Source organism: Solanum stenotomum, chromosome 12 (genome assembly GCF_019186545.1).
Source record: "Solanum stenotomum isolate F172 chromosome 12, ASM1918654v1, whole genome shotgun sequence".
In the NCBI taxonomy this organism is placed as follows: Eukaryota; Viridiplantae; Streptophyta; class Magnoliopsida; order Solanales; family Solanaceae; genus Solanum; species Solanum stenotomum.
Genome location: NC_064293.1, coordinates 31829022 through 31847605, shown reverse-complemented (window position 1 = coordinate 31847605; position 18584 = coordinate 31829022). Strand labels below are relative to the sequence as shown.

At 36.0% G+C, this 18584-nt stretch overlaps 3 protein-coding genes across 3 annotated transcripts; 1 reads left to right on the top strand and 2 right to left on the bottom strand.

The window, feature by feature from the left end:
• The first annotated feature begins 846 nt into the window (after positions 1-846).
• Positions 847-2297, top strand: LOC125847072 (uncharacterized protein At5g39570-like). The gene is made up of 2 exons (XM_049526780.1): positions 847-2050; positions 2187-2297. The coding sequence occupies exons 1-2, from the start codon at positions 1112-1114 to the stop codon at positions 2283-2285; spliced, it is 1038 nt and encodes a 345-aa protein (XP_049382737.1). The 5' UTR covers positions 847-1111; the 3' UTR covers positions 2286-2297.
• Positions 2298-3891: 1594 nt separating this feature from the next.
• Positions 3892-11216, bottom strand: LOC125847074 (SPX domain-containing protein 4-like). The gene is made up of 3 exons (XM_049526783.1): positions 10762-11216; positions 6800-6965; positions 3892-4510 (listed from the first exon to the last, which is right to left on the bottom strand). Exons 1-3 carry the CDS (start codon positions 11029-11031, stop codon positions 4023-4025), a joined length of 924 nt encoding a protein of 307 aa, XP_049382740.1. The 5' UTR covers positions 11032-11216; the 3' UTR covers positions 3892-4022.
• A 715-nt stretch (positions 11217-11931) lies between these two features.
• Positions 11932-17971, bottom strand: LOC125847060 (cystathionine gamma-synthase 1, chloroplastic-like). Its single transcript, XM_049526763.1, has 11 exons — positions 17387-17971; positions 15888-15991; positions 15568-15641; positions 15265-15433; positions 14968-15027; positions 14668-14871; positions 14491-14577; positions 13684-13791; positions 12752-12847; positions 12537-12655; positions 11932-12310 (listed from the first exon to the last, which is right to left on the bottom strand). Exons 1-11 carry the CDS (start codon positions 17862-17864, stop codon positions 12187-12189), a joined length of 1623 nt encoding a protein of 540 aa, XP_049382720.1. The 5' UTR covers positions 17865-17971; the 3' UTR covers positions 11932-12186.
• Positions 17972-18584: the final 613 nt, after the last annotated feature.

Sequence of the window (18584 nt, the reverse complement as noted above, 5' to 3'; positions counted from 1 at the left end):
CCATTTTTTTCCAGTATTTAAGGATTGGGCAAAAATTGAATCGACCGATAAATCTAAAAAAAATGTTATTGGTTTATTGCTATTTGGTTATTGGGTTAACGGGTTTCTAATAGTTTTATTAAAAAAAATTAGTTTGGTATTAATTTTTAATATTGGGCTATTGGGCAAATCGATAACCCATTAAGAATGTAGTAATTTACTACTTTTACCTACATAAATATTAAATATTAATTTCAATACCTTACTAGTTAGTGTCTTTGCCATTTAACCTTCAATTCATACTTTACAGTGACTTTGGGTTAACAACTTCACATTATACAAAATATCAAAACCTAAAGTAAGAATCACATTTCTCTGTGTTATACTTGTGTAGTTTTTTTCATGTTATTATTGTTTCTATTTTATGAGCATTTATAAAGTTACATTATTATCTAGTCGCGTCAATTTTTTTTAAAAAAGTCATATAATTGTTTTGTAAATATATTCTTATTGGTTAAACCAAAAACCAAATCGTTAAGGATAAAAACAGATAAAAAATATCTTACTGATTTGATTATTAATTTAGCGCATTTAAAAATCAAAAACCGATAAATATAACCGATAATACGTAAAACCGAACCGAACCGAGTCGACCGATGCAATTTGGTATACCCCTCAAGGAATTTATTTTTACTTGTCCAGTATTAATTTAGTATACCCCTCAAGGAGAAATATATAGAACGCTAACTTTACTATATATGTTAGATTCAATACTTTGACAAATGCATTGAAAATTGGCTATAGTTAACTAACACACAAAAATAATGTATATTTTGAATATGATGGATAAGTAAAAGTGAACGGACAAAATAACTCCACGGAATGATTGCGGTACATAACATAACATAAATAATCTTGACAATGAGTTTATTTAGCAAGCTGCCGTGTAGTGCGGATCCTTAACAAATAACAACCTTGTTTCCCAATCCAACGACTTAACCGTCTTTCCCCCTTTTTATGTTTTGTTTTAACTAACTAACTGTTCATATTTCTTGTGACCATTTCCAGCTTCTTCACTTTTCTAATCAAACAGGAAATTAAACTTTCAGAGGGAATTACCACAAACCTGACCATGTCTTACTACCCGAAAGGCCACCATCACAGTGACGATGTCCCTGAATTCGATGAGTATGATCAGACACCCTATGGTGGTGGATACGATATCGAATTGACATATGGCCGTCCAATTCCACCATCGGAGGAGACTTGCTATCTTCTGACGTCTTCTGAGTCTGATGATTTCGACTATGATCGTCCCCATTACACTTCCTCTGCCGAACCCTCTGCCTATGGTGATGAAGCTCTTGATAATGAGTACCAGAGCTATTCCAAGCCCAAGACTCGTCCCTCCCGTTCCCGCCCATCTAGGGATGGGGATGGGGATGAGAACACTCGTCGTAAGCCTGGGATGAATCGTCCTAGCGGAGGAGGTTATGGTGGAGAAAGTGAGTATGATGAATCCGGGTATGGACGGAAGGGGAAGTATAATGACGAGAGCTTGGAATACAATGAGCCAAGTTCTGATTACGGATCAGGTTATGGAAGGAAAAATGACGATGATGAGTATGGATCAAGGCAGAGAAGGAAAAGTGAGGACGAGGAGGAAAACACAGAATACGGTTCTGGTTACGGACGCAGAAAGGCCGACTCTGAGTATGAATCAGGGTATGGAAGAAAAAGTGAGTATGAAGAGAACTCTGGTTATGGACGAAAAACAGACTCTGATGAATATGGATCAGGATATCGAAAAAAAAGTGAGTACGAGGAGGAAAGCTCGGAATACAGCTCTAGTGGATATGGGAAGAAGACAAACTATGGAGAGGAAGAGGACAGTGGGTATGGAGGGAAATCAACTAGTTATGGGCGTTCAAACTACGAGACAACAGAGGGTGAAGGGTACGGGACATCATTTGAGAGGCCTAGTTATGGAAGGTCTGAGGAAGAGGACTACAGAAAACCCAGCTATGGAAGGTGTGACGATGATGATGAAGGCTATGGTCGCAAGAAATATGTAAGTACCTGACTACTCTTCCTTATTTTTGAATGAATAGCGTAACTAAAATGGAATGTAACTCACTTTTGTGCTCTCAGCTCACTTATCTAGAGTTTTATTCAGCTTCCATTGATTTGATCTTATAAATCGGCAGGGTGATGATGACTCTGAGGAGGATGAGGACGAGGACGAGGACGAGGAGAAGAAACAACGTCGTAGGAATCGCCACCGTCGCCAAAACTCTGACGATTGAACAGAATGCTTCTACCACCTGCACCACAGATTCATGCCTTAGTAGAAGTTATAGTAAATAAAGTTGGCATGTTTTCCTCAGTGCTAGGTGTTTTGTTCCATTACAAATACTGATGATTAAGCAGAGTGCTTTTGTCATCTGCTCAAGATTAATGTCATATCACTAGAATAGTAAATAAAACTTGGCATGTTTTCGTTGTGTTTTGTCTGTTCACAGAAGGAAATATTTGCAGTAATTTGTAGTAGTAGCTTATTTTCTCTTCTCTACTTGAATAAAAATCCAGACTTTTCAAGCAATACTATGCCATAATTAATTCTCTTTTGCTGTGTCTTTATATCAACATCCAAAATTCAAAAGCATACCTTTTGCAAAGTCATTTGGCTGGATAGGACAATACTCCCTCTAATTCATATTAAGTGAATTGTTGGGGTATGGGCGTACGGCACACCTCTTAAGAAAAATATTGAAGGACATAAATCAAAAACTACTTTCCACTATTACCCTTTTGATTATTCCCAAACTATTCTCCTAGAAAATGTAAAGTAGTTAAGAACCTCCCTAAATGATGGGTAAATATGGAGAAAAAAAGTCCCAACAATTCACTTATTCTGAACTATGAAAAGAATTCCAACAATGGACTTAATTTGGACTAGAGGGAGGGAGTATATACAAACGGCATAAGTAGGGAGAAGTAGAATTCTTCAATAGTATTAATGATAGACTTTTTACAAACTACACTTATTGGGGATCTTATATGTTATGTCTCTACAGTTGCTATCAGAGGAAAACCGTTTTCTTTTACTCTTTTTTCAAAGTTGCACAAGTTTTACATTGATTTCTTATTGTACCGTCACATGGAAAATGCCATAGAATCTTCTTCGTCCAATTTGTTTTAGATCAATACTTGATAAAAATGGAAAAAAGATAAAGTAAAGGTACATTATAAAGTTAGAAGGTTAAATGCAATGAAAACTAGTTCAATGGAAAACTTTTGGGGAAAAAACAGTGAGCCCCATTATGACACTTCTTTGTTTATCAACTATTTGAAAAGTTTAATACATAGTGTGACATGTAATTATATAATGAGTTACCTACTTCATCTTTTGAGGAAGATGCAGCTGAAGAAGACACATGCTAATGCAGCAAAGATAGAATTGCCACAAAAGTCCGTTGAGAAGCAACTCACTTATCTTCTGCCCTTGCTAAGAAGCAACACTGGAATACAAAAATCACAGTCGTAGAAGTGAGAGAATAAGAGAATTAAAAATATTTACTTCTATCTGGCCTTTTTGGCAAACTTTCGACCATTCTTTGGTAGAAGCTCCAGCTTTTCACTCAAACTTGATTGACAGGTCAATTACTGTATTCTGTCAGATTCTTGGGGCATACATGGACACCTAAATACTTAACTCGGTATGATCATATATACTTATGACTGATCCATAAACAGCTCAATATGACTAGAATGTGCATCGGTTAAGTAATTTCACTCTCCTCCTTCACAGGCAGAACACATTACTTAAAATTATTGTGCCTTACTGCCCTCTGAAATTGCAAAAAATAGGCATTTATAGATGATCATCAAGCTTTTGTGATTACCACAACATTTAAAGTTAATTCCTTTATATTATTGATTGGGTAAGCAGTTATTCAGACCTATAGCACACAACGCAGAAAGTGCACAGTTTTAGCACTATACATAATGAACAGAACAAAACAAAACAAGATCGGTCAACTCTATTTTGGTGAACTGGAAACTTCATGGTTCATCTCTTCACCATTCTGAGAGGCAACCAATGAGTCAGAATCGGAGTCTTCTGCTGTTACAGCACCTGGGCTATCATTATCTTGGTTCCCAGAAATAGATGAAAATGACAGTGGGTTATGTGTTGAGCTTGCTTTCTTTAGTCCCTGAATGGCTCTTATTGCAGCTAGCGTGCTTCGGTATATATCCCCATTTTCTTCCCCCTGTGGAAATGTTGTATCAGGGAGAACATTGGAAGCATATGAAGAAGTTGCTCCCATCTGTTCATCTGCAGGGGCAGCTGATTCAACAACTTCTGCTTCCAAAGGAAATAAGACCTCAAGATTAGCCTCACACTCATGGACTAATCTCGTCAGAGGTTCCGTAGTAAAGATCGGCTGATGAAGTGCAACTTGTGTAAAAGGAAGACGCAACAATCCCCCAGTTCGTTTATCATACTTCTTCAAGATCTTAACAAGTCCTAATGAAACAAAAAATTGTTAGAGAAGATACCATGACCTAGCATAAATCAGAGGTAGTTATACCTCTAAACCAAGAAGCCTTATACCATGACCTTGCATAAATCAGAGGTAGTTATACCTCTAAACCAAGAAATCTTACTTTCAAGTTAAACTAAAGTATGACTAGTTATGTGAGAGTTGTCCTTGTTTGCCGAGTAGAGCTAGTAGCTCCCATAATTTTACATCACCCCTATTCCTCTCTCTAATACCCATCATCTGTTGTCCCCTCAAAGCATTCCTACTTTCTTTTCTTTCTCCTTCCAACACCCCTCCCTTTCCATCCCCACACCACACCATCTCGTCATCTTTTCTTCTCCCAGCTTCCTATCCTATCCTCTATTTTCATCTTCGTCTCATCCCAAAACTTCACCATCTTGTTGTATCAACTACAAGGCTCTTGAGATTACACATTCCGTGTAATCAATTCGAAGAATTAATGTATAAAATCGGAAAGAAAAAGTGAACTGGTAGAAGATATTAGAAGTAGAGGAAGAGAATGAAGGAAGAAAAAATCATCATCAGAAAATGGTTAAAGGATATTGGGGAAAACAAAAACTCAGAGATGGAGGAATTGTGTTAAACATTAAACTGCATGCGGAAAAGGGCCTAAAATACCCTTAAACTATTACCCTTCGTTAACCTTTTGGCTCCAAAATGCCCACCCTTATTTTTAAGGGTCCACTTCAAAATAAAATTAAGAAATTCATTTATTACGTGGCGTGTTCCTATTGGCTATTATTAAAATTAACCTAATTAATTAATCTCAATTCATAATCCGGATCTAACCATAACCCATATCTGCCTCCGTCTAAATGTGGTTCCCTATCTTCATCTTCTTCATTTTTCTTAGTGGTTTAAAAATCTTCTCTTCAATCTTGGCTTTTCTCTGTACTTGAGTTTTAACAATCAAGTCTGCTTCTTGAAATGTAACAATAAGATTTGGGTCAAAAAGGGTAACTTTTCGAATCCAAATCTAGCGTCTAAATTTTAACAAATATACGGGTAAAATTTTCATCAGACAGTCTTATTCTTTGGCTGAAATTTTTGAACTTTTTTCTCTCAAAGTTCATACATTTTTATCTTTGCAACAGGTCTTATGTTCTGTCTATCATTCGATTTTGTCTTCGATCTCCATTCTTAAACTTCAAGGTCCTTCCTTAGCTAAGAAATATCAATGATGTCAGCTTCTTGATCTTGTTCTCTGAACATTCTTCATGTGATCTTCATGGACTTGGATTGGAGTTACATGAAGAGTGAGTGTGAAATTGAGAAATTTAGTGGTGGCAAATTATGAATAAACCCATCTGATGCATCTGAACATAGAACTCTTTCTTGCTTCAAATACACCGATGTTTTGATTATCTTTAAATTCTTGAGAAGCTTTTTCTTCAATTATCTTCAATTTTGAAATTTTCAATAGAAAGTAATCAAATCATAAAAGCTAATTTCTTGATTTAACGAGACTTTTAGGCAGGAAGGATATGGGTTATTGGGTGGATCTGCGTTCTGATTTGAGATTAATCAATTAGGTTAATTTTGATAATAGCCAATAGGAACGTGCCACATAATAAATGAATTTTCTTAATTTTTTTTTTGAAATGGACCGTTAAAAATAAGGGTAGTTTAGAGCCAATACGTTGACGTCTGGGACATGTTGGAGCCAAATTATTAACGAAGGGTATTTTTGTACCAAATTCAATAGTTAAAGGGTATTTTAGGCCCTTTTCCGAACAGCATGAAAATGTCGGGTGAAGTGATGAGAAAGACAGCATCCCAAAACTTGGATTAAATTTGTAATAGTCAAAACTGTTTTGGAGTTGCATTCCGTTTCTCTATCTTCTAGCTGCATCTTTACCTCAGTTTATGTAGTTTGATGAGTTGCTTGTAAGAGTCACATAGGGAATAAGGAACCAATAACAGTGGAGAAAATGGGTAAGAGTCTAAGACACGTGCAGCTTGGGAAAAGGATGGTGTTGGGAGGACTACGTGGAAGAAGTAGAGTATGAAAGAGGGAAGGCTTTGAGGAGGAACAGCAGCTGATGGATGTAGAGAGAGAGAGGGGAAGAGAGGGATGATGTAAAATTCAGCTGGCAAACAAGGCCAACTCTCATAACTAGTCATAATTGTATTTAACACAGTAAAATTTCTCCTCTAATCCTTAGAGCACTATGATGCTGGAAACACACAACTATCAAGGGTAACAAATTTCAGAAGTGCAAGGTGAAAATTGACAGACAAAAATTCTATACCTGCAAAATTTAATGAGCTATAATTTTTCAGAAGAACCATCTCCCCGTGTATGGAAACAAAGTCTTTACGGATATTCATCATTTCTTCACTGAATTCATTGTTTGTTGCAAGAACTCCATCTTCGTCGCTCTTCTCCTTCACACGTTCAATTCTTTCCTTCAGTTCCTGTTATACAAGTAGAGTAAAAAAATCAAAATCCACACTATAGCAATTTGAGACTCGCTATGTATTACAAATATCTTTGAGAAATAAAAATTCAATAATACTGCAATATGATGACTCTCATTTTGTTTCCACGTTTGATATCTTACACACTCATTCTTGCATCCTTCCAATGCCTACCTCTCCATTAAGATAAGGAAAAAGATAACACAGTCCATTTTCAGTACCCTTCTAAACTCCCATAGTGGAATATGAGTCAAAATTCAGAAAATGCGCCCATAAGTTCCAAACTGAAAAATGCATCCTATTCCACTGTCTGCCTCCACAACTTTTGAAGTGGCCACCAGGCCCACTACAAATTACATTTTCATCCTCTACAACCAAATAACTCACTCGATCGCAGACCTTCAAGCATCACAGAACCCCATACCAGAGACAGCATTTACCATGTTGTCTCCACTGTGCACCAGCCACGATTGTTGTTAGTTGGCCAACGGAACTGTAGCTCCGCCACCCCCGTCTCACCTTACTACTTCTTAAAGAATCTTAATTTCACATTCACCAGTCATCTCCATCATTTTTGCCACAATTCTTCAGTCCTTGCATCACCATTAACACACCCGCAGCTTTCCAGGAATCCTTCCACTGCCACAACTCATTTCATTATGGATTACCCAAAAAGTAAACATTTTGATAGTTACTTGACTCCACATTCCAATCGCAAACTACATAATGTTTGTATCAAAATTCTATCCTAAATGTATATTCAGGCCTGAATAGGCCAGTTGCAGATTGAATATGCAATTATAAGGGCTTCATACTAAAACTTGACAACTTTAGTTTGCACTTTTCAGTAACAATACTCAACAAAGTTGTCTAGAATGATAGCCATATTCCTGTCTTTATGCTATAATTTACTCATGATGCCTTATGCAGTAAAGGCTGATGGGACAAAGAAATCCTGCATAATTATATATTATGGAGTGTAGCAATGAACCTTAAATGTGTTATATATATGTTAAAGGCATTGGTTACTTCTGACACCAGATATCATATAATAACTCCTTTCACCAACTACCAATCCCAATCCTGGACTAAGACGGATGACATGCTCCACCCAAATCCCTACACGGACACAGGTACCAGATATAAGAGTTACGAACCCACCCCATTTGTTCTGAAATGTATCATATTCTGATCCAGATGAAGAAAAAGTTAAAGACCAAGGTCATCATTGGATCCAATCATTTTCAAAAGAAACTTAGTCTCAGTTTATGATTAACCAAGTGAAGTATTCATTATGCATGCAATTCCCTAACTACTAGTACACCTTATGAACCGACCAAGGGAGGGGTTGACTCCGATGCTGGGCTTTGAGGATCGAGAGCAGCTTTGGAAACGGCACAAGTGAAGTGAGTCACCCCATATAAGTAATATGGGCAAGTACAAGAGGTTAGTATTATGGAACTTTTTTCACTTTTTAGTTAAATTAGAGTAATAATATATGCAACAGACTGGGAAGCATTGACTATAAGGCAATCTAAAGAATAAAGTGATATTTAACAGAGAGAATCAATTGTTTATACTGAATGTTTAGTTTTTTTAGTGGGTGTGAGATTTAATTATTTCACATGGTAAGTACAAAAATGAGGTGTTTCATACAGTAATAATTTGAATTTGGGTTTATGTTTATATTCTGATTGCGTTAAATATCATGAATTTTATTAGTGGAAGTGTTATTTAAATAATTGTATCCATTACCTTTGTGTCTGAACTAGACAAGAAGAAAGCTGTACAACACAGACAATACCAGTTCCACGTTATCGAAGTCATATAAAAGTCAATAAACTATAGCAATATTTAATATTTCTCTTATAGTATTCAATATATGAGTGTCTTTCTTATTTAATCTAGTACTTGGGGCCACATCAGCAACAATGCCGATAAGTGTGGTCAAATATCCTAAAAATAATTTGACAGATAGTTTTATTTTTATAAGGTAAAGAACTAATTAGATAGTTATCAACACTTGATCAAGAAAATTTTGATATTTATTGGATGGGCAGCCTCCATCAAAAGTAGCAGGACAAGAAGAGAAACAATCCCGACTAGTCTCCACGCTGAATAATAATGATGCAACAAAGCTTCAAAGAAACTAGTAAAATGATCAGCTCGCAAGGTGTCCTGCTTGTTTAGCTTGTTTAGGCAACCCAAGCCTAGGTTGCCATGTTGTGTGGAGGATCATAGGTGGCTTGATCTAACAGTTTAGTCAAGCACCCTAACTCCGAGTTGCCTAATAGAAAATTTTCTTCATTGGACTTGAAGGAAGAGTGAACATTTAAGAGTACAAGTATTTTTCTAGAGAATTTACTTAGACAAGTTGCTGCTTACGAAGGACATAACCTTAGATAGGAGGTTGTGGAGGACAAGGATTATGGTAGAAAGTTAGTAGAGTGTTGTCTCATTTATCCTTCCATACTAGTAGTAGTAGTACTTCTCTTGTAGTTTTTGTCCTTCGATTTCTGTTACTATTTGTTGTCTCTTGTCTTCGATTATCGCACTATTTTGTTGAAGTTATTGTTCTTTTTCAGAATATTTTGTCATGCTCTCTATACTATTTCTCCATAATTTCTTTACTTCCATTATTTCTTTTTCGAACTACTTTGAGATGCTTTTCCTTGAGCCGAGCATGGGGAGTAAGGTTTGCATACGCTTTACCCTTCCTAGACCTGACTTGTGGGATTACACTAGGTATGTTGTTGTAATATGCTCAGTCGGGTGTTAGTGTTATATGAGAAAGCCAAAGATATTCTGATATTTAGTGTTTGGCATTTCCTTGGTCAAATCAGCTCAACAAATTATAAAGGCAGTAGGGGGAATATGCCATTAAGATACTTTTATATCCCCAGCTTTACTAAGAATATTCTCCAGGAAGCTCCTGTCATACCATTTCCCTCCACCAGCACCCAAATATTTGCTTCTATTTTTGGGGTATGTGGTGTATATATATCTCCTCTCAATCACTTGAACCGTCCATCTAAAGACCACAAGGGACCATTATTTATTGGCATTGCTCTTAAGTTCATCATAGTTGCATTTGCATTTTTTGGCCTTTGTTGTGATTCATATAATGATTTCCTTCTCCACTTACACTTCATCAAATATCACATATCACATACCACAGCAGCATATCTATCCAAAAGAGAGACTTTGTCACTTTACCAAATCCTTGTACTCTTGAACATCTAAAAATATCTATTCTTCAATTCCTCCATCCTTTATCTCACCCACGTACTAATTGCCGCTCACAGAAGTGACAGTACATTTATCCCTCTTTACGACAATAAGCTACGAATAATACAACAAATAAACACCAGAAACAAATTCCTTAAAACCTTCACATTCCCAGATCCATCTAAAGCTAACAACTTGATCCAATTTATGGAAATCATAAGTAAAAACTTTGATGAAATTTCGGTTTTTAGGACTTAAACAAAGCGCAATGGATATAACGGATTCATGCAGTTGACCACAACTAATCCAGAATTAAGGTGTAATTAACCAATTGATTGAAATAAAGGAAATTGAAAGCTGAGCTTATCAACTGTAAAATTCTGTTCAAGTTAAATTAATCAAACTAATCAAGCGTAACAATCACGCAGTCTCTTCACACCAAAACAAAAATTGAATTTTTTAACGGGAATCTGTAAACAAAAATTTACCAGCAATTCAATTTCAGAATTACAAACAGACAATAGCGTAGATTTTTATTTTTATTTTTTTAAAAAAAAAACGAAACCTGGAAACGGATAATGAAGTCTTCCTCTTTATCCACGTAGAAATCGTTGAACTTGTCGAGTTCCTCATTGAGAATTCTGATAAACCAATCCTGCAGCTCGGTCGCGGCCGCTGTCGCGGGCGGCAGCGGCGGTAGCGGAGGTGGATTATCGCCGGTGGAAGAAGGGATGTGCTTGATAAGCTTCTTCAAAGGCTTGTAACACAAGTATTTGTCCCTCCATTCAGGTAGGGTTTCTTCCAAATGGATGCCGAATTCTTTCCCGAATTTCATATCACCAATCGCTCGATTTTAAACAAATTCGAATAAACACACTGATTTTAAACAAAATTTTGCTTTTTGGAGTTTAGAAATCCAATAACAGATGGGACAAAATTTTACAAAATGTAAGATTCTCACACCAATTAGCATTTTGAGTTCAGGATATGCATTCCCTCACCCACCAACCAAGGAACTCAAATTATAAGTTTTTAACAAAGAATTTAAGTTATCATAAATACTTCTAAGGATAAAAATGATCTCTTTATCGTTCTACAAATTGAGTAGAAGAAAATTATTTTATATATATAAATAAATATATCTCGTAAATAAATATAAAACTAAAATTAAATTTGTTTTTGTAGAAGAAAATTATTATATATATATATATAAATAAATATATCTCGTAAATAAATATAAAACTAAAATTAAATTTGTAAAAGAATTACGAAATCATTGGGCCGAGCTTATTTGTTCTAACTAATGTCCAATAATGTTACAACAGAAAATGTGAGTAAAAGTCACAAATAAAATAATGAATTTTAACTTTTACATGTGAAATTCCTAGCGATCCAATTGCGCAGAATACCATGGCTTTTGAAAGAATATTCGATTACAACTTGTAGTTGAGTGTCATGTCAGCTTAGCCATTCTGTCCCCCAAGAGACGCAGGAACAACAATACAACACATATTTTAGAAATTATTGTTGTCATACAACTCGACTTTGAGGTCAATCAATGATAGTAATTTTTGAATGGCAACCTATACGTATGTAACATTATTCAAAATTGTGCGTTGAGAACATCAGGATTTTTTTTTGATTTCTCAACTCATATTCAATACTTAGTGCGACTGAATATTTCTAATCTACTAGTAACTATTAAGGAGTCTCCCACACAGTAAACACAAATTCATTTTCTCCCCTTGCCATTTTTCTTTAAAATGCATTCTTTAAACGACATGAGAATGTTCATCCTTGAAGAAATTAAAAGGTTAAGGAAAACGACATGAGAATATCCAAATAATTTAAGGGATTGAATCATCTACTTGATGATCCTTTCATTACATTCAAACAATTGGCTACGCGATGGAAGTCGGCAATAACATAAGTACGAACAACCAAATCAGGATGGAACCACGTGAAAAAAAATTGTTGCAGGTGAAACAGCCTATATGGAATCCAAAGCCTGAAGAACATCAGCTTTCACATCTTCAAAGTCTTCCACTCCAAAGCTAAACCGAACCAAGTTATCCAAGATACCATACTTTGCTCTATCAGATTGGCTAAGATCCCTGTTTTACGGGAAAAACCAAGCATGTTATCCACAAGTTTTCATTACTAGTTCAGATGCTTTTAGATATAGAAGATAATTGCATGACATAATGTAAAACATGACTTGATGCAACACTCGATATGTTAATTAATAGTTGATAGAAAAGCTATAGTTTCCAGATTTTCACCCCAGAATAGAATATACTTTATTGATATAAGTAACCATGAAATAGAATATTGACATACCAATAAGACATTATTGCTGGTTGGTCCACAATGCTCTCACAACCTCCAAACGATGGAGCAATATAGGGAATCCTCAGAGCATCCACAAATTTTGCAGTAGTTAGGAGGTCTCCATCAACCTTATAATAAAAAAATATATAACCTTTAAATATACTGAAAATAGAGAGAAATGACAGGGATTCTTGGTTAACAAAAGATCATAGTAAAATACAGACCTCAAAACTGACCACACCACCAAAGCCAGTCATTTGTTTCTTTGCAAGATGATATTCCGGATGACTCGGCAAGCCTGGATAATAGACGTGTTTCACCTGCAACTCATTTTACTCAGATATGACAGCACTTGCAGGACTAGCAGAAATTCTAATTACACGCAGGAAAAACAAGACCTCTGAACTTTAATGCAACTGCTCATAGATAAGCTAGAAGTGTGGTATCATAGTAATTTTTATGTTCAGTAATGAGTCAATCATGCATTATTAGGATGAAGTAGCTACCTGACTTAAGGTGGATTGTACAGGGAGTGTAACTGTACAAGTAACATAGAATTTTTTTTATAGAGTTAAGAGGATACTAATCAACACTTATGAATGTTTCTCTAATGTTTACTTGTTTCCGACCTATTTGTCTTAGTGAGTGTGCATGTTGTAGTAGAGGACGACTAGGAAGCATCCCAAAGTAGCAACCATGGACGTAAGAATAATCTTTGTTAATCGATGAAGGAAAGAAAAAACAGAATCACCCAAAAAGTACAGCTTTGTGATGTTAACAGCAGAATTTACAGGTACAAAGGAGTGAAAGTAAAGATCGTTCAGTTTATCTGGCTTAACAAAGTTCATCCATAATGATGGTGCATCTTCTTCTACTTTTTTGAAACTAATAATGGTGCATCTTCTTCTTGAATTGCTTTCAGCGTTTTAATTATTTTCACCTACTTTAAAGATTAAACCAGCTTTTATAACCTAGAACTAGATCATTATGTCAATGTTATGCTCATAAGATTGGTATTTACTCTAACCAACATCAAGTTGAACATTCTTACTTTTCTCATATACATGAAATATCATGAATATGAATAAGGTAATTGTGCTCTAGTAAAATGTGAATTTCAAATCATGACTAACAAAGCTATTGAAGCCTAGAGTACCTTGGGATGAGCCTCTAAAATTTCGGCCATCCTCAATGCAGTTGAATTTTGTTGCTGTACACGAAGATGCAGCGTCTTCATGCCTCGGATGATAAGATATGCAGCATTCTGGTAGATGGGAAAATTGAATCAGACTTCTATAAAATACAAGCTTAAAATGTGAGTTACACATCATACAACATCAACAACTACACCGTAATTACCCTAGACCTCTGGTCAATATTAAAAAAATTAGGTTCTCTAACACTAAAAGTTCTTTATATTTTCTCCCGGGATACAAACCCCTAACAAGAATAAAAGACTCCTAGTGAACGTTTAAGCTAAAGTAAGCATACCAACGTGACTAGGGATGTCAACTGGGGGTTGTGCTGAAATTGGGATAGTTAAAATGGGTTGAGTGAATAAATGGGCGGGTTAGTTGAGTTGGGTCAAGATGGGCTTAGAGATAATGGGTCACAGCTTAACACGCCCAACTCTAACCGAGTTTTAATTTCTTAAATCACTTTCTTATAATTTATTAATAACCTTTTTTCTTTAATATGGCTATCTCAGACATATCAAACAAACAAAAAAGATTATAAATATTTTGACAAGTTCTTTTATGGGTCAATTTGGGCAACATACTAAGTCCAAAGTACCCAGTTTTTAGATGGGCTGACTTGGGCTCTGCCCAAATTGACCCGCCATGAAAATATGCTCAGTCAACCCGCCAAAAGCAATTCTACCTTCACCAAAATTTACACACACATATGCAGCATAAAAAGTCAGGGATTTAAGTCAATCAGTACTTCAATTAAGAAAACTCACAGGATTGAGAGCACCACCAAGGATATGATGCAAGTTTCGGATTACTGAAACTAATTTTTCAGGACCACTAATGCAACCTGCAAGAACCTGTATGTAGCGCAGCATAGCAGTCAGTTTGATGTTTCTTAGTGGCAGCATAGTTGATTAATTGTTAAAACGCCAGCTAATGCCACTTACATCATTGTGCCCACCAAGGAATTTTGTAGCGGAGTGCACAATAAGGTCAGCCCCTAGAGCAAGGGCCTTCTGGTTAAGAGGAGTTGCAAACGTCCCATCTATGCAAACCAAGGCTCCTTTTTCACGGCAAAGCTTTGAAACCAGCTCAATGTCAACACATCTCAGGAATGGATTTGTTGGAGACTCGGTAAAGAAAAGATCCACCTGCATTGAACAAGGTGCCAGTCATTGGAATTATCTTCCACAACTCTATAGTTCAGCATAGTTAAGTGATACACAACAATGTGTTTGCATACTGACTTTCTTCTGATTTAATGCTAACTCCAAAGCTCCCATATCTGCTGGATCAATGACTGTGGCCTGGTGGTAATGAAACACATCAGCATTTTTTTCTCTTAGACTAATTCAACAAAAGAGAAACGTTATGGTTCAATAATATTAGTAGCCAACAGTTTTTGGAGAGTGTTACTGAACTGAATTTATAATATTTGTCTCATTACCAAAATAAAAACAACAGCTTTACTCAAATCTTGTAATATTTCTGGACTTCACAAATAGAATGCCAAGTATCTTAAACATTTGGATTAGCGAAAGTACCGTAATTCCCATTTTAGGCAGTATTGTCTCAATAAAAACACGTGTCTTCCTGTAGCAGTCTGTGGTAGTAACAATATGCCCACCAGCAGGAACCAAGGCCAGGAACATTACAGTACTGGCACACATTCCAGATGCCACTATCAAGGTTGATTCAGCACCTTCAAGTGCACTGTTAGAGATACAAATACCTCATTACTAAAATAATTGCCCCTTAAGTACCAACATAAGACAACTAGAGAAAATAAAAGCAAAAGACGGAAATAGAAAATGAAAACAAACTAATTAACCAAAGATAACGCTAACCTAATTTTCTCCTCCAAAACAACAGTAGTGGGGTTCCCATAGCGGCCATATTCAAAACTTGCACGTCTTTTCTCCTGCCAAAATATATAAGGTGAAATTGATCATAAACAAATTCACCAACGATGTACTTAACATTCTCTCTACCAATTTGATGGTACACCAGTATAATATCTAACGAAAACTGACAATTGACCAAGAAAGCGGCTAGGGTCGTCATGACTTCCCCTATCAGGTCAGGAATTTTCCATTGGAACTAGAGAGCGATTGTATTTTTGATTCACACTGTAAGCAACTCAAGGATCAACTACAACAGTAAATACCTTAAAATCAATAAGGTCAGAAGTTTTGTTGAAGAAGTAAGCAGATGTGTTAACCACTGGGGTAGTTATGGCATCAGTAACAATACCGCGTCCCAACCTTTCACCTGCAGAAAAACAAACGTAAGTTTTTTCTTGATTCATACAGCCGATCTGAAAGCACAAATATTACCCCCATCCTCAAGAGATATATTGAAATAATCTTTATTCAAACTAGAGAATGCCCATAAAAGTACATCTATGATGAAAAGATTTCTTTTGTTATAGGCAACCCAAGAACCCTCATGCGTTCAGGTGACAATATTCAAGGAACAACATTTCCTTTTCGTTTTACCATTTTGTTGTGGTTTTTCAGAAGAGGAAAAGAAAGAAAGCATCAACAGTGTTGATATCCAATTCCAATTCAGAAATGGTGGATTGGAATGGAAAATGAAAGAAATGTTTCTTTCATTTTCCACGCCAACCCACCATCTTTTACTTGGGTTTGGGTTCCAAAAAAAATTAGGGCAAAAGGAAAAGGTCAGATGGAATACACAGAAACCCCACATTTCCTCCTATTTGGTTGAGAGCTTAGTCATTGATGTCTGTAACCCGTCTTCTTCTTCCCTTCCCTCCAACATAAACACTCACGGAAAGAATGAGATTAGGAAAATATGAAGAGATCATCCAAGCTCCAATTTGAGTCAAGACACCAATATATTTCAGCTGAGACGGCATTTTAAACTTAATATCTTGAAATCTGGCTGAGAGTGCTTTGAGCCTCAATTGAACTGAGAGATGTGGACTAATTCAGACAAACTGATAGATATAGTTGAATACTTTTTGAGTATTTATCCAATTTTAGCTTGAAGTGTTACAGGACTGTTGTCCTCAGCTTAAGCCTTCAGTGTGATATGTCTTTGACACTCTAGACATCAACGGACAATAATACGGCCCAAAACGTATTTCATGCATGCATCTCTTCCACGATTGTCAAGCAAACTATGGGTTTTAAACCATTGAATTAATCAACTACACCTCAATCCCGAACTGCTATATATATCTCTATATCCCATCCTCTCTATATCGATTTAGACCATTATAAACAGGGGTAGGGCTAGTAGCCTGCATGCAGGCCCGATAGATTTTGCTCAAATAGTGTATCTGTGTTGATAAATTCATTAAATGTATACACATATTAAATTTAGAAACCAGTTATTATCGATTAAAATACTATGTTAAATTTAGAAACCAGTTATTATCGATTAAAATACTATGTTAAATTTAGAAACCAGTTATTATCGATTAAAATACTATGTTAAATTTAGAAACCAGTTACTTATCACTTAAAGTCCTTATAAAATTCAGAACCGATAAAGTTGAAATCCTAGCTTCACAAAATAGAAATATATTCATCAGATCGCATCGATGATGAACCGTCCGATTATGAAATACAACATAAACGTTAATCAGACATAATAAGAGAAATCACAACACAAAGCTTAAGGATCTAAGAATCGTACCGGCATGAATAGCAACGCTTCCATCTGAATTCAAAAATGAAGCATATTTAACACCTGTCGAACCCTTAATTTGTACATTTTGATCATTACAATCCGCATTTTCCACAACCGCCACCTCCTCGTCACCTGCGGTGATACCAATCGAAGTAACAGCAGCGGAAGCGGAAGAATCGACAGCATTAGCCGCCGGAGTGAACTCAGGACCGGCTTGGTTGTTAGACCAGGAAGCCGCCACAACTTGAGCCACGCCGATATTGCTGCAATTCCTCCTAGCCTTAATGCTTAGCTGCCTCACGAAATTAGGAGGAAACCTGAAAATCAGAGAAGACAGACCATAAACCTGAGATCGGTTACTCCCGGAGTTATACTTGCCGGAGAATCGAACGCCGGCTTTAGGATGTGGAAGGCTGCCGGAGAAATCAGGTTCCGAACGACATTCGAATGACGGCAATGCCCTAGCGTAACTAGAGACGGCCATTGAGTTGTTGATGATTTTGGAGTTTGGAAGGTCAAAAATGTAATTACACCCAATGCTAGGAGGCCTTGCCCTTTCCCCTGTGAAAAACAAAAAAAAATGAAAGGGAGTCTGTTGAGGAAATTGTGTTCCACACAAAGTTTAAATAGTGATTGTAATCCACAAGTAGTGTCTGTACTTTGAGAATGCACGCGATTGAGATTTGTCTGTCGTCTTGTTAATATAGTTGAATGGTGGGGTCCAAAACACATTATAGTAAGAGACAAATATGACCATTCATCAACTTTAGGGGTCATTTAGCTATGCAATTTAAAGGGGTTTGGATTGATTATTTTTTTTAAAAAAAAGTAGTTTATGCTATAACATTTTGTAATCACAAAAAATTATATAAAGATGTAATTTATTATTGCGCTCGGTAAAATTATATAAGAGCTAAGAAATTTTGGTAGTTTTCACAATTTATCAAGGTTATGCTTATAAGAAAAGGTATAACTTTTGAAATCTAAATTATGCGTCTAAACAAAATTTCAATTTCAAATTAACATCTATCTAAATCAATGATTTTAAATTCATATCCAAATGCCTACTTATTATTACTATATTATTATTGAACTACTCAAATCATACATTTATAAAAATAATACCCAAGTGTATTAGTAATGCATGTACTAGTTATACTTGTATTAGTTATGCATAGATTATTTCTTATGCATTGTTTGGTTT